At 55.2% G+C, this 10575-nt stretch overlaps 1 protein-coding gene across 1 annotated transcript; it reads right to left on the reverse strand.

Moving 5' to 3' along the window:
* Positions 1-192: 192 nt before the first annotated feature.
* Positions 193-2794, reverse strand: BIRC5 (baculoviral IAP repeat containing 5). Its single transcript, XM_064164627.1, has 4 exons — positions 2232-2794; positions 2018-2127; positions 1353-1470; positions 193-961 (listed from the first exon to the last, which is right to left on the reverse strand). The coding sequence occupies exons 1-4, from the start codon at positions 2346-2348 to the stop codon at positions 878-880; spliced, it is 429 nt and encodes a 142-aa protein (XP_064020697.1). The 5' UTR covers positions 2349-2794; the 3' UTR covers positions 193-877.
* Between the last annotated feature and the right edge of the window lie 7781 nt (positions 2795-10575).

The raw sequence follows: 10575 nt of genomic DNA on the forward strand, positions 1-10575 counted from the left end.
AACTCCTGCAAGGAGAGGACCAACCAACTCTTTCAAGGCACAGGGACTTTTGAAGGAGATCTGATGGACACTGCTTATGACAGCTTGACCCTTGAACTCAACAGCCCTGCAAGCCACATTTCAAATAGCTTGGTTTCCATTTGGAAGGTAAAACTGCATGCAGTGCAGCTCAGGTTCACAGACTGCATTGGGTTGGAAAAGACTCTCAAAGGTCACCTTGCCCAGCACCCCTGCAAGTCAGCAGAGACACCTCCAACTAGATCAGGCTGTGCAGGGCCACAGGAAGTCTGATCCTGAATGTCTCCAGGGACCACAGGTCAAAATATTTTTCCTCCAGAAAACAAAGTAGATTTGCTTTGCTGTTTTTTCTTCAGCTTTTATTTACAAACACAGCAGCGGCAAGCAGCAGCCAACTACAAAGAAAAGGTTACAAGGATACCAGGCACACCAAGATTTAACTAAGACATCAGCCCCAATCCCAACCCCCTGAAGAAGTTTTGTACACTCTTTACAGATTTCTACAGGCATTGACATATCAAATACCAAAACTGAAATGTCTGTTAGCTTTTGCAAGAGAAAAGTTTTTTGCACCAGAGCTACCTGCATCTCCGAAACCAGAAACAGCAGAGTTTAAAAACAAAGAGCAAACAAAACCACAAGTATCAATCCTTAGGAAAACCAAGAGAATCCCAGCAGGACAAAATGGGCCCATAGGCAGTGTGCTGAATCCCAGGTACTTCCCAGGTAGGTTCAGGGGAGTGAGACAGAGAACAGTCTGCTTCTCACAGAGACATCTGGAATGCAGTCTTGGATGGAAAGGGCAGTGGCAGAGATCACATCCCAGGCAGGTGTGACCAGCAAGGGAGAAGCTAGAGTCCTAGGAGGCCAGGTTCTTTATCTGACGACGCACATTTGCAGCCTCATCTTCAATGCTGGTCACCTTCTGGAAAACACTTCTTTTCTGCAAAAAACAGCAGTAAAACATTACTGTCTGCTAGTGAAGAGAGCATCCTTCAACTGTCTACAAAGAATCATTGAATCATTTGGGTTGGAAATGAACTTTAAGATCAAGTCCAACCATTCTCCAGCTCCACTAAGGTCAGTGCTAAACCATGTCCCTCAGAACCACATCTCTGTCTCTTTGAAACACCTCCAGGGATGGTGACTCCACCACCTCCCGGAGCAGCCTGTTCCAATGTCTGACCATCCCCTCAGGAAAGAATTTCTTCCTAATCTCTAACAAGCCTCCCCTGGTGTAACTTGTGTCCATTCCCTCTCATCCTAGTGGATTCTCACGGTCTTCCCAAATCACGGGGGTGTAGAAAAACATGATGGTGCCCACATGTACATACAATTAAGTTTTTCATTCGTTCTTTGTCCAGCTTCAGGAACTCCTGCAGCGTCAGGCCAGTGGCATCTTTCTGAAGGTTAAGGAAAGCACAGCCTGCAGAGTGTTTTTTGTGTTCCTCCCTGGCAGGAAAAAAAAAAGAGGGAGAATAAAATAGCAATTAAAAGAACGAAAGGCAGCTCACAACACCACAAGCAGCTGCTCTTCTCCGCAGAGCACCCCGGCTGCCAGCACTAGAATCAGTCACTCGTGTCGGGAAGAGCCTTCGAGCGTTACCCGCCCTGTGCAAGCCCTCAGCCACATCCCCGAGCAGCACAGCCACACACGTTTTGGAGCGGTCCAGGGGTGGTGATTCCAGTACCTCCCTGGGCAGTCCCTTCCAACGCCTCACAACCCCTTCAGCGAAAAACAGTTTTCTAACGTCCAGCTTTACCCTGCCCTGGTGCAGCTTGAGACCGTTCCCTCTTGTCTGTCACCTGTTACTCGAGAGAAGAGGCCGACTCCCGGCTTGCTTCGACCGCATTTCAGGTAGCCGTAGAGAGCAAGAACGTCTCAGCCTCCTGCAGGCTAAGCAACCCAGTTCCACCTCAGCCACTACCTCCTGGCCCGGCTCACCCTAGGCAGCTCCGTAGAGAGGGAGAGGGCCGGGGGAACCCCCTGCGTACTCACAGAGGGTCATCGTCGGGCTCCCATCCCTCCAGCTCCTTGAAGCAGAAGAAGCACTGTGCCACGTCGGGGCTGTTCTCGCTGGGGCAATGGACGAAACCTGCCGCCGCCATCTGCGAGCAGAGGAGCGCGGGAAGCCACCGTCAGCGCCCCCCGCACCGCGGCCGGACCCAGCCGTGCCGCCGCTCCCCAGCCTCCGCTACCCCACCGGACTCACCCGCTCGGGGGTGCAGGCGCAGCCCTCAGTGAACGGCCAGTTGCAGAAGGTGGCAATGCGAGCGGACACGAAGTAGAGTCGCCATTCCTCGGGCACGGCGTCTGGGGCGGCCGCCATGGCTGGGTTCAAATGGCGGCGCAGGGCAGGACGGGAGCGGGGCGGCAGTCACAGCCGGGTTCAAATGGCGGCGGCAGGGCAGGACGGGAGCGGGGCGGCAGTCACAGCACCGTTCAAACGGCGGCAGGGCAGGACGGGAGCGGGGCGGCAGCCGCAGCCGGGTTCAAATGGCGGCGGCAGGGCAGGACGGGAGCGGGGCGGCAGTCACAGCACCGTTCAAACGGCGGCAGGGCAGGACGGGAGCGGGGCGGCAGCCGCAGCCGGGTTCAAATGGCGGCGGCAGGGCAGGACGGGAGCGGGGCGGCAGTCACAGCACCGTTCAAACGGCGGCAGGGCAGGACGGGAGCGGGGCGGCAGCCGCAGCCGGGTTCAAATGGCGGCAGGGCAGGACGGGAGCGGGGCGGCAGTCACAGCACCGTTCAAATGGCGGCAGGGCAGGACGGGAGCGGGGCGGCAGTCACAGCACCGTTCAAACGGCGGCAGGGCAGGACGGGAGCGGGGCGGCAGCCGCAGCCGGGTTCAAATGGCGGCAGGGCAGGACGGGAGCGGGGCGGCAGTCACAGCACCGTTCAAATGGCGGCAGGGCAGGACGGGAGCGGGGCGGCAGTCACAGCACCGTTCAAATGGCGGCAGGGCAGGACGGGAGCGGGGCGGCAGTCACAGCACCGTTCAAATGGCGGCAGGGCAGGACGGGAGCGGGGCGGCAGTCACAGCACCGTTCAAATGGCGGCAGGGCAGGACGGGAGCGGGGCGGCAGCCGCAGCCGCAGCCGCAGCCGGGTTCAAATGGCGGCGGCAGGGCGCGCAGGGCAGTCGTGCTTCCGCCGAGAGCCGGCAGGAGGTGTCGTGTCTGGGCGCGCAGGGCAGAATCACAGAATCAGCCAGGCTGGAAGAGACCTCCAAGATCATCCAGACCAACCTAGCACCCAGCCCTAGCCAATCAACCAGACCATGGCACTAAGTGCCTCAGCCAGGCTTGGCTTCAACACCTCCAGGCACACAGACTCCACCACCTCCCTGGGCAGCCCATTCCAATGCCAATCACTCTCTCTGCCAACAACTTCCTCCTAACATCCAGCCTAGACCTCCCCTGATGGCACAACTTGAGGCTGTGTCCCCTTGTTCTGTTGCTGGTTGCCTGGGAGAAGAGCCCAACCCCACCTGGCTACAACCTCCCTGCAGGTAGCTGCAGACAGCAATGAGCTCTGCCCTGAGCCTCCTCTTCTGCAGGCTGCACACCCCCAGCTCCCTCAGCCTCTCCTCACAGGGTTTGTGTTCCAGGCCCCTCCCCAGCTTTGTTGCCCTTCTCTGGACACCTTCCAGCACCTCAACATCTCTCTTGAATTGAGGAGCCCAGAACTGGACACAGCACTCAAGGTGTGGCCTGATCAGTGCTGAGTACAGGGGCAGAATAACCTCCCTTGTCCTGCTGGCTACACTGCTCCTGATGCAGGCCAGGATGCCATTGGCTCTCTTGGCCACCTGGGCACACTGCTGGCTCCTCTTCAGCTACTCTCTCCCAGCACCCCCAGGTCCCTTTCCTCCTGGCTGCTCTCAGCCACTCAGTCCCCAGCCTGTAGTGCTGCTTGGGGTTGTTGTGGCCAAAGTGCAGAACCCTGCACTTGGCCTTGTTAAATCTCATCCCATTGGCCTCTGCCCACCCATCCAGCCTGGCCATGTCCCTCTGCAGGGCTCTCCTACCCTCCAACAGCTCCACAGCTGCTCCTAGCTTGGTGTCATCTGCAAACTTACTGATGCAGGACTCAATCCCTTGCTCCACATCATCAATAAAGATGTTGAACAGGACTGGGCCCAGCACTGATCCCTGGGGCACACCACTAGTGCCAGCTGCCAGCTGGATGTGGCACCATTCACCACCACTCTCTGAGCTCTGCCATCAAGCCAGTTCCTGACCCAGCACAGAGTGAATCTGTCCAAGCCATGAGCTGCCAGCTTGGCCAGGAGCTTCTTGTGGCAGACAGTGTCAAAGGCTTTGCTGCAGTCCAGGCAGACTCCATCCACAGCCTGCCCCACACTCACCAGGCAGGAACCTGATGATAAAGGGAGATGAGGTTGGTGAGAACACTCTCACCCAAGCTGTGACGAGGCCTCATTTCGAGAGCTGCCTCCAGCTCTGGGCCCTCACTACAAGGAAGACATTGCCAGTGAGGTGCCGAGGGGACTGGAATGTCTGTGAGAGGCTGAGGCTGTCCAGCGTGCAGGAGAGGACACTGAGGGGGATCTTTTCAGTGTTGATCATAGAATGGTTTGGGTTATAAGGGACCTGAAAGATCAGCTAGTTCCAACTCCTCTGCTACAGGCAGGGATACCTTCCACTAGACCAGGTTGCTCAAGGCCTTCTTCTTGACTGCCAGGAGGGCAGAGACAGACTCTTCTTGGTGGTGCCCATGGAGAGGACATGAGGCAGTGGACACAAACTGCAACACAGGAGGTTCCATGCAAGCATATGCAAAAAGTAGGCTTGAGGTGCTGGAGCAGCTCCAAAGAAGGGCAGTGGAGCTGAGAAAGGGCCTGGAGAACAGGTCAGGTGGGGAGCAGCTGAGGGAACTGGGCTTGCTGAGTCTGGAAGAGGCTGAGGGAAGACCTCACTCCCTGCTAACTCCTGAGAGGAGGTTGTAGTGAGCTGGGGCTGGGTCTCTTCTGGGTCTTTTCCCTAGTAACAAGTGTTAGGACAAGAGGAAAGAGCCTCAAGCTGTACCACGGGAGGTTTAGGCTGGCTCTCAAAGACTAGAACAGGCTCCCCAGGGAGGTGGTTGAACCTTCATCTCTGAAGGTGTTGGAAACAGGCAGAAATGTGGTGCTGAGGGACATGGTTTAGCACTAGACTTGATAGATAAGAGCTGGATTAGATGATCTTAAAGGTCTTTTCCAAGCAAAGCAGTTGTGTGATGCTGTGGGGCTGGTGTGCCAGCAGGCATGCCCAGCCCAGCAGCAGGTCACTCAGCCCTAAGCCCCAGTGTTCTTGCACCTAATGGGATGAACTGTGCCAGCCCAAAGCCTCCCTCTGGGCCTTGTGCCTGCAGCAGGCCCAGGTCTGATAGCTGCTGCCTGTGCTCTCAGTACCGCAGTCTCCCTGTCCCACCCTGGGAAGAGGCACTAAGCCCTGCTGCCACACACCACTGCACGTCAGTGACACAACGGGAGGGGCTGGAAGGCACCGCTGAACATCATCAAGTCCAACCCTGCTGCCAGAGCAGGATGTCCAGGCAGGTTTTGAAAGCCTCCAGGGTTTGAAAGTCTCTTCTCCAGGCAGCCTGTTCCAGTGCTCTGCCACCCTCGGAGAGAGGAAGCTCCTTCTCATGTTCAGGTGGGATTTCCTGTGTCCAAGTTTATGCAGCAGCCCTGGCAAAGACAGGCAAGAAGCACCTCTGTAACTCCTGAGGAGCCTGTCACAGGGTGTGAGGCAGCAGGAAAAGGATGCTTTGTTTTTTAAAGCTTCCATCACAAATCCAAGGGGAAGAGAACAATTTACTCAGTTCAACTGTTTTGGTGTTTTGAACTTGCACCCATAAGGTGGTGTGGTGTTGACAGAGATGGTAGAGCACAGTGGGTCTGTGCCTGTGGAGGCAGGACCTGCAGAGAGATGCTCCCACTGCTCTGTGGTAGTGGCTGCCCGTTCTTGCCGCAGGCAGCTGCCCTTCCCCTCCTGCAGGCACAGGAGTGACTGAACTGAACTCCCCATCTCTGCCTGGCTAATGCTGCCTGCCTGCTTGCCTGGAGAAGGAAGCAAGACCTGGCAATCTGGCTCCCTGTTGCAGGGAGAGGCAGCAGTTGGGTTTGTGGTGAAGAACTGACTGCTCATCCACCATAGTGGCTGGGGCTCAGCTTCCTATGCTGCCTGATGCAGCAGGCAGTGTTTGCTCAGAGAGGCTCCTCCAGAAAAAACATGGGGGCTAGAGAGAAACAACTCTAAGGACCAGGTTACATTCTGGAGTGAGCTGATGCCAACAAAGTAGTCAACAAAAAGGTCCTGATGGTGGCTTAGCTCAACCAGCTGCTAGGAGACTGTGGTCTAAAGCAGGTGGGTCTGCAAAGAAGCACATCCTCACACCATGGAGAGCAGTGAATGGACTGAGCAGACTTACTGGACCAGGAGTGGAACACTGTAACTGATGATAAGGAAAAGGCTGAGGTCCTGAATGCCTTCTTCGCCTCAGTTTTCAACAGTAAGGAGGGAGGAGTTCAGGGCAAGTGGCCTCTTGAACTGGGGGATGGGGTTGGGGAGCAGTGTGTTCCCCTGGAAATTCATGAAGAATTAGTTCAGGACCTGCTGAGCCATCTGGACACCCACAAGTCCATGGGACCAGATGGGATCCATCCCAGGGTGCTGAGAGAGCTGGCAGCTGAGCTGGCCAAGCTGCTCTCCATCATTTTCCAGCAGTCCTGGCTCACCAGAGAGGTCCCAGGAGACTGGAAACTGCCAACGTGGTCCCCATCCACAAGAAGGGTGGGATGGAGGAACCTGGGAACTACAGACCTGTCAGCCTGACCTCAGTGCCAGGGAAACTGATGGAGCAGGTTAGCTTGGGGGTGATAAGAGCGCACCTGAGGGATGGCAAAGAGCTCAGGTCCAGCCAGCATGGGTTTAGGAAGGGCAGATCCTGCCTTTCTAACCTGATCTCCTTCTATGATCAGGTGACTGCTTGGTGGATGTGGGGAGGCCTGTGGATGTGGTCTGTCTGGACTTCAGCAAGGCCTTTGACACTGTCCCCCACAGCAAACTGCTGGCTAAGCTGTCAGCCCATGGCTTGGATGGCAACACTCTGTGCTGGGTTAGGAACTGGCTGGAGGGCCGGACCCAGAGAGTGGTGGTGAATGGTGCCACATGCAGCTGGCAGCTGTCACTAGTGGTGTCCCTCAGGGATCTGTGCTGGGCCCCATCCTCTTTAACATCTTCATAGATGATCTGGATGAGGGCATGGAGTCAGTCATCAGCAAGTGTGCAGATGACACCAAGCTGGGGGCAGATGTGGCTGGGTTGGAGGGCAGAAGGGCTCTGCAGCAGGACCTTGACCGCCTGGACAGATGGGCAGAGTCCAAGGGGATGGTGTTCAATAGCTCCAAGTGCAGGGTGCTGCACTTTGGCCACAGCAACCCCATGCAGAGATACAGGCTGGGGTGGGAGTGGCTGGAGAGCAGCCAGACAGAGAGGGATCTGGGGGTGCTGATTGATACCCACCTGAACATGAGCCAGCAGTGTGCCCAGGTGGCCAAGAGAGCCAGTGGCATCCTGGCCTGCATCAGGAATGGTGTGGCCAGCAGGAGCAGGGAGGTCATTCTGCCCCTGTACTCTGCACTGGTTAGACCACACCTTGAGTCCTGTGTTCAGTTCTGGGCCCCCCAGTTTAGGAGGGACATTGAGATGCTTGAGTGTGTCCAGAGAAGGGCGACGAGGCTGGGGAGAGGCCTTGAGCACAGCCCTACGAGGAGAGGCTGAGGGAGCTGGGATTGGTTAGCCTGGAGAAGAGGAGGCTCAGAGGTGACCTTATTGCTGTCTACAACTACCTGAGGGGAGGTTGTGGCCAGGAGGAGGTTGCTCTCTTCTCTCAGGTGGCCAGCACCAGAACAAGAGGACACAGCCTCAAGCTACACCAGGGGAAATTTAGGCTTGAGGTGAGGAGAAAGTTCTTCCCTGAGAGAGTCATTGGACACTGGAATGGGCTGCCCGGGGAGGTGGTGGAGTCGCCGTCCCTGGAGCTGTTCAAGGCAGGATTGGACGTGGCACTTGGTGCCATGGTCTGGCCTTGAGCTCTGTGGTAAAGGGTTGGACTTGATGATCTGTGAGGTCTCTTCCAACCTTGGTGATACTGTGATGCTGTGATACTGTGGAATCACATCATGAAGCAGAATGGAGGCTGGCTTTGTAATTGCAGCTAATGTCACTCCTCACACTGGTGTCTAAGGCACAAAGGATGGAAGCAGAGGGCTCAGAGCATGTTTCACCTCCTGCCTTGCCAAGAGCCTTATCCATTGCAGAGAAGGCCATTTGTATGGGACTGTTCAAGCAATGCATTTCAGCTGCTAAGCTTAAGAGCCATTTGAGCTTCTCACTATTCAACATTTTGGGGAGGCTGGAAATGGTCCCTGCATGGCCCACAAGAGAGAGAGCTGCAGCAGCTCTTCTACAGCTATTTCAAGGCCTGCCTGAGTCTGGTGCTGACCTAGTGAGGACAGGCAGAGCTCCCTGGTGACACATTTCCCCAGGGCCTCCAGCCCCTACCAGTTTACACATCTGACTTCATATTGTGTCTGTTAGGAGGCTGGCCTTAGCCTCCTGTCCTCAGAAGACTCTTGCAGAAAGAGGGCAGGGATTCCTGCTCACTGAGCAGTGCCTGTGTGCTCACCCAGAGTGCCATCAGAGCAGTGCCCTGTGCTCACCCACGCAGCCACTCGAGTGAAACTGTCCCTTGTGGGCAGATGGAGTAGCCAACAGGAAATGATACATGGAGTCACAGATCACAGATTGCATCAGGTTGGAAAGGACTCTCAAAGGTTATCTTGTCCAACATCCCTTTAGTGAGCAGAACATCTTAACTAGATCAGGCTGCCTGTGGCCCCATCAAGTCTGCCCTTGAATGTCTCTAGGGATGGGCCCTCAGCCACCTCTCCATCAACTGTTCCAGTATTTCATCACTCACATTGTGAAGAGCTTCCTCCTGATGTCCAGCTTAAGTCTCCCCTGCTACAGTTTCAAACCACTGCTCTTTATTCTATCACTACAGGCTCTTCTAAACAGTCCCTCCCCAGCCTTCATTAGGTCCCCTTCAGATGTTGAAATGCCTCCCCAGAGCCTTCTCTTCTCCATGCTGAACAGCCCCCAATCTTTCATCCCGTCCTTGTGAGGTGAGGTGCTCCAGCCTTCTGATCATCTTCATGGCCCTCCTCTGAAGCCACTCCAGTAGATCTGTGTCTCTCTTGTGTGGAGGCCCCAGAGCTGGACACAGCACTCCAGCTGACAGCTGACCAGAGCAGAGCAGAGTGAGAGAACTGCCTCTCTTGATCTGCTGGTCAGGGCAGTCCAGGATGCCATTGGCCTTCTGGGCTGCAAGTGCACATTGCTGGCTCATGTCCAGCTTCTCAGCCAACAGGCACCACAGGCTTCACCACTGTCCTGCAGATCTGGCTTGTCAAGAAGGTCTATTTTGGGTCACAGCCATTGATCTTTGCCCAGACCATCAGCAAAGTAATCCTCAAAGCCATCCACACTTGCACTCACCAAAGCTATTAGGATCAACAGGGAATGATCTGATGGCAAACAATTCAAAGGCAGCACTGAGGAACAGGGTGTGGAGTTTAGGAAAGCACAGATGACACTAAGGGGTCAAAACTTAAACCTGCAGTCCTGGGAGTGGGATATAAAATAGGTATAGTTATTAACTGTCTGCTTTAGAAAGAAAATCTGTTAAAAATGGGTAAATTGTCCAAAAAAAAGGAGCCATGGCCACATAAATGCTGGCAGGCCTGCCAAGTTGCAGAGCTGCTTCATGTTTCTGCAGCCTGCAGATCAGCAGTGTTGCTCTCCATGTCCTCTGTAACCTTCCATGAGCTCCCTCTAGCCAGTATTCCTGGAGAGGGAAGCTCGTCCACGTAGCAGACATGCACAAACGGCTGAGGTACACAGGTTCAAAGCTCTTTAGCTACTCCATTGCCTTTGAGGATCTGGGGGTAAATGGACTACCTTTCTCACTACAAGAGAGGTGCTGGAGTGAACCCAGGGCAGGGCCATCAAAGCTGGCAAAGGGTCTGGAGAAGGTCATGTGAGGAGCAGCTGAGGGAACTGGGGCAGTTTAGTCTGGAGAAGAGGAGGTTGAAGGGAGACCTCACTGCTCTCTACAACTCCCTGAAAGGACGTTGGAGTGAGGTGGGGGTTGGTCTCTTCTCCCTAGTAACAAGTGATAGGAGGTGGTGCAATGGCCTCAAGGTTCACCAGGGGAGGTTTAGGTTGGACATTAGAAGAAACTCCTTGACTGAAAGGATTCTCAACACCTGGAACAGGCTCCCCAGGATGGTGGTTGAAATTCCCATCGCTGGAAGTGTTTCAGAGGCCCAGAAATGTGGTGCTGAGGGGCATGGTTTAGCAGCAACCTTTGCAGAGCCAGAGAACAGTTGGACTCCATGCTCCTGAAGGTCTTTTCCAACCAAAAGGTTTCTGTGATAAAACAAGTGGTCTGCAGCACTGCAGGAATCCCAGGCTGCTGCAACACCTT

Source organism: Pogoniulus pusillus, chromosome 25 (genome assembly GCF_015220805.1).
Source record: "Pogoniulus pusillus isolate bPogPus1 chromosome 25, bPogPus1.pri, whole genome shotgun sequence".
Taxonomy (NCBI): Eukaryota; Metazoa; Chordata; class Aves; order Piciformes; family Lybiidae; genus Pogoniulus; species Pogoniulus pusillus.

Coding starts and splice junctions, on each gene's coding strand:
- BIRC5 (XM_064164627.1), bottom strand. CDS start 2,348: ATGGCGGCCGCCCCAGACGCCGTGCCCGAGGAATGGCGACTCTACTTC. Junction 2,128..2,231: donor GCGCCTGCACCCCCGAGCGG/GTGAGTCCGGTG, acceptor CTCTGCTCGCAG/ATGGCGGCGGCAGGTTTCGT. Junction 1,471..2,017: donor GAGCCCGACGATGACCCTCT/GTGAGTACGCAG, acceptor TTTTCCTGCCAG/GGAGGAACACAAAAAACACT.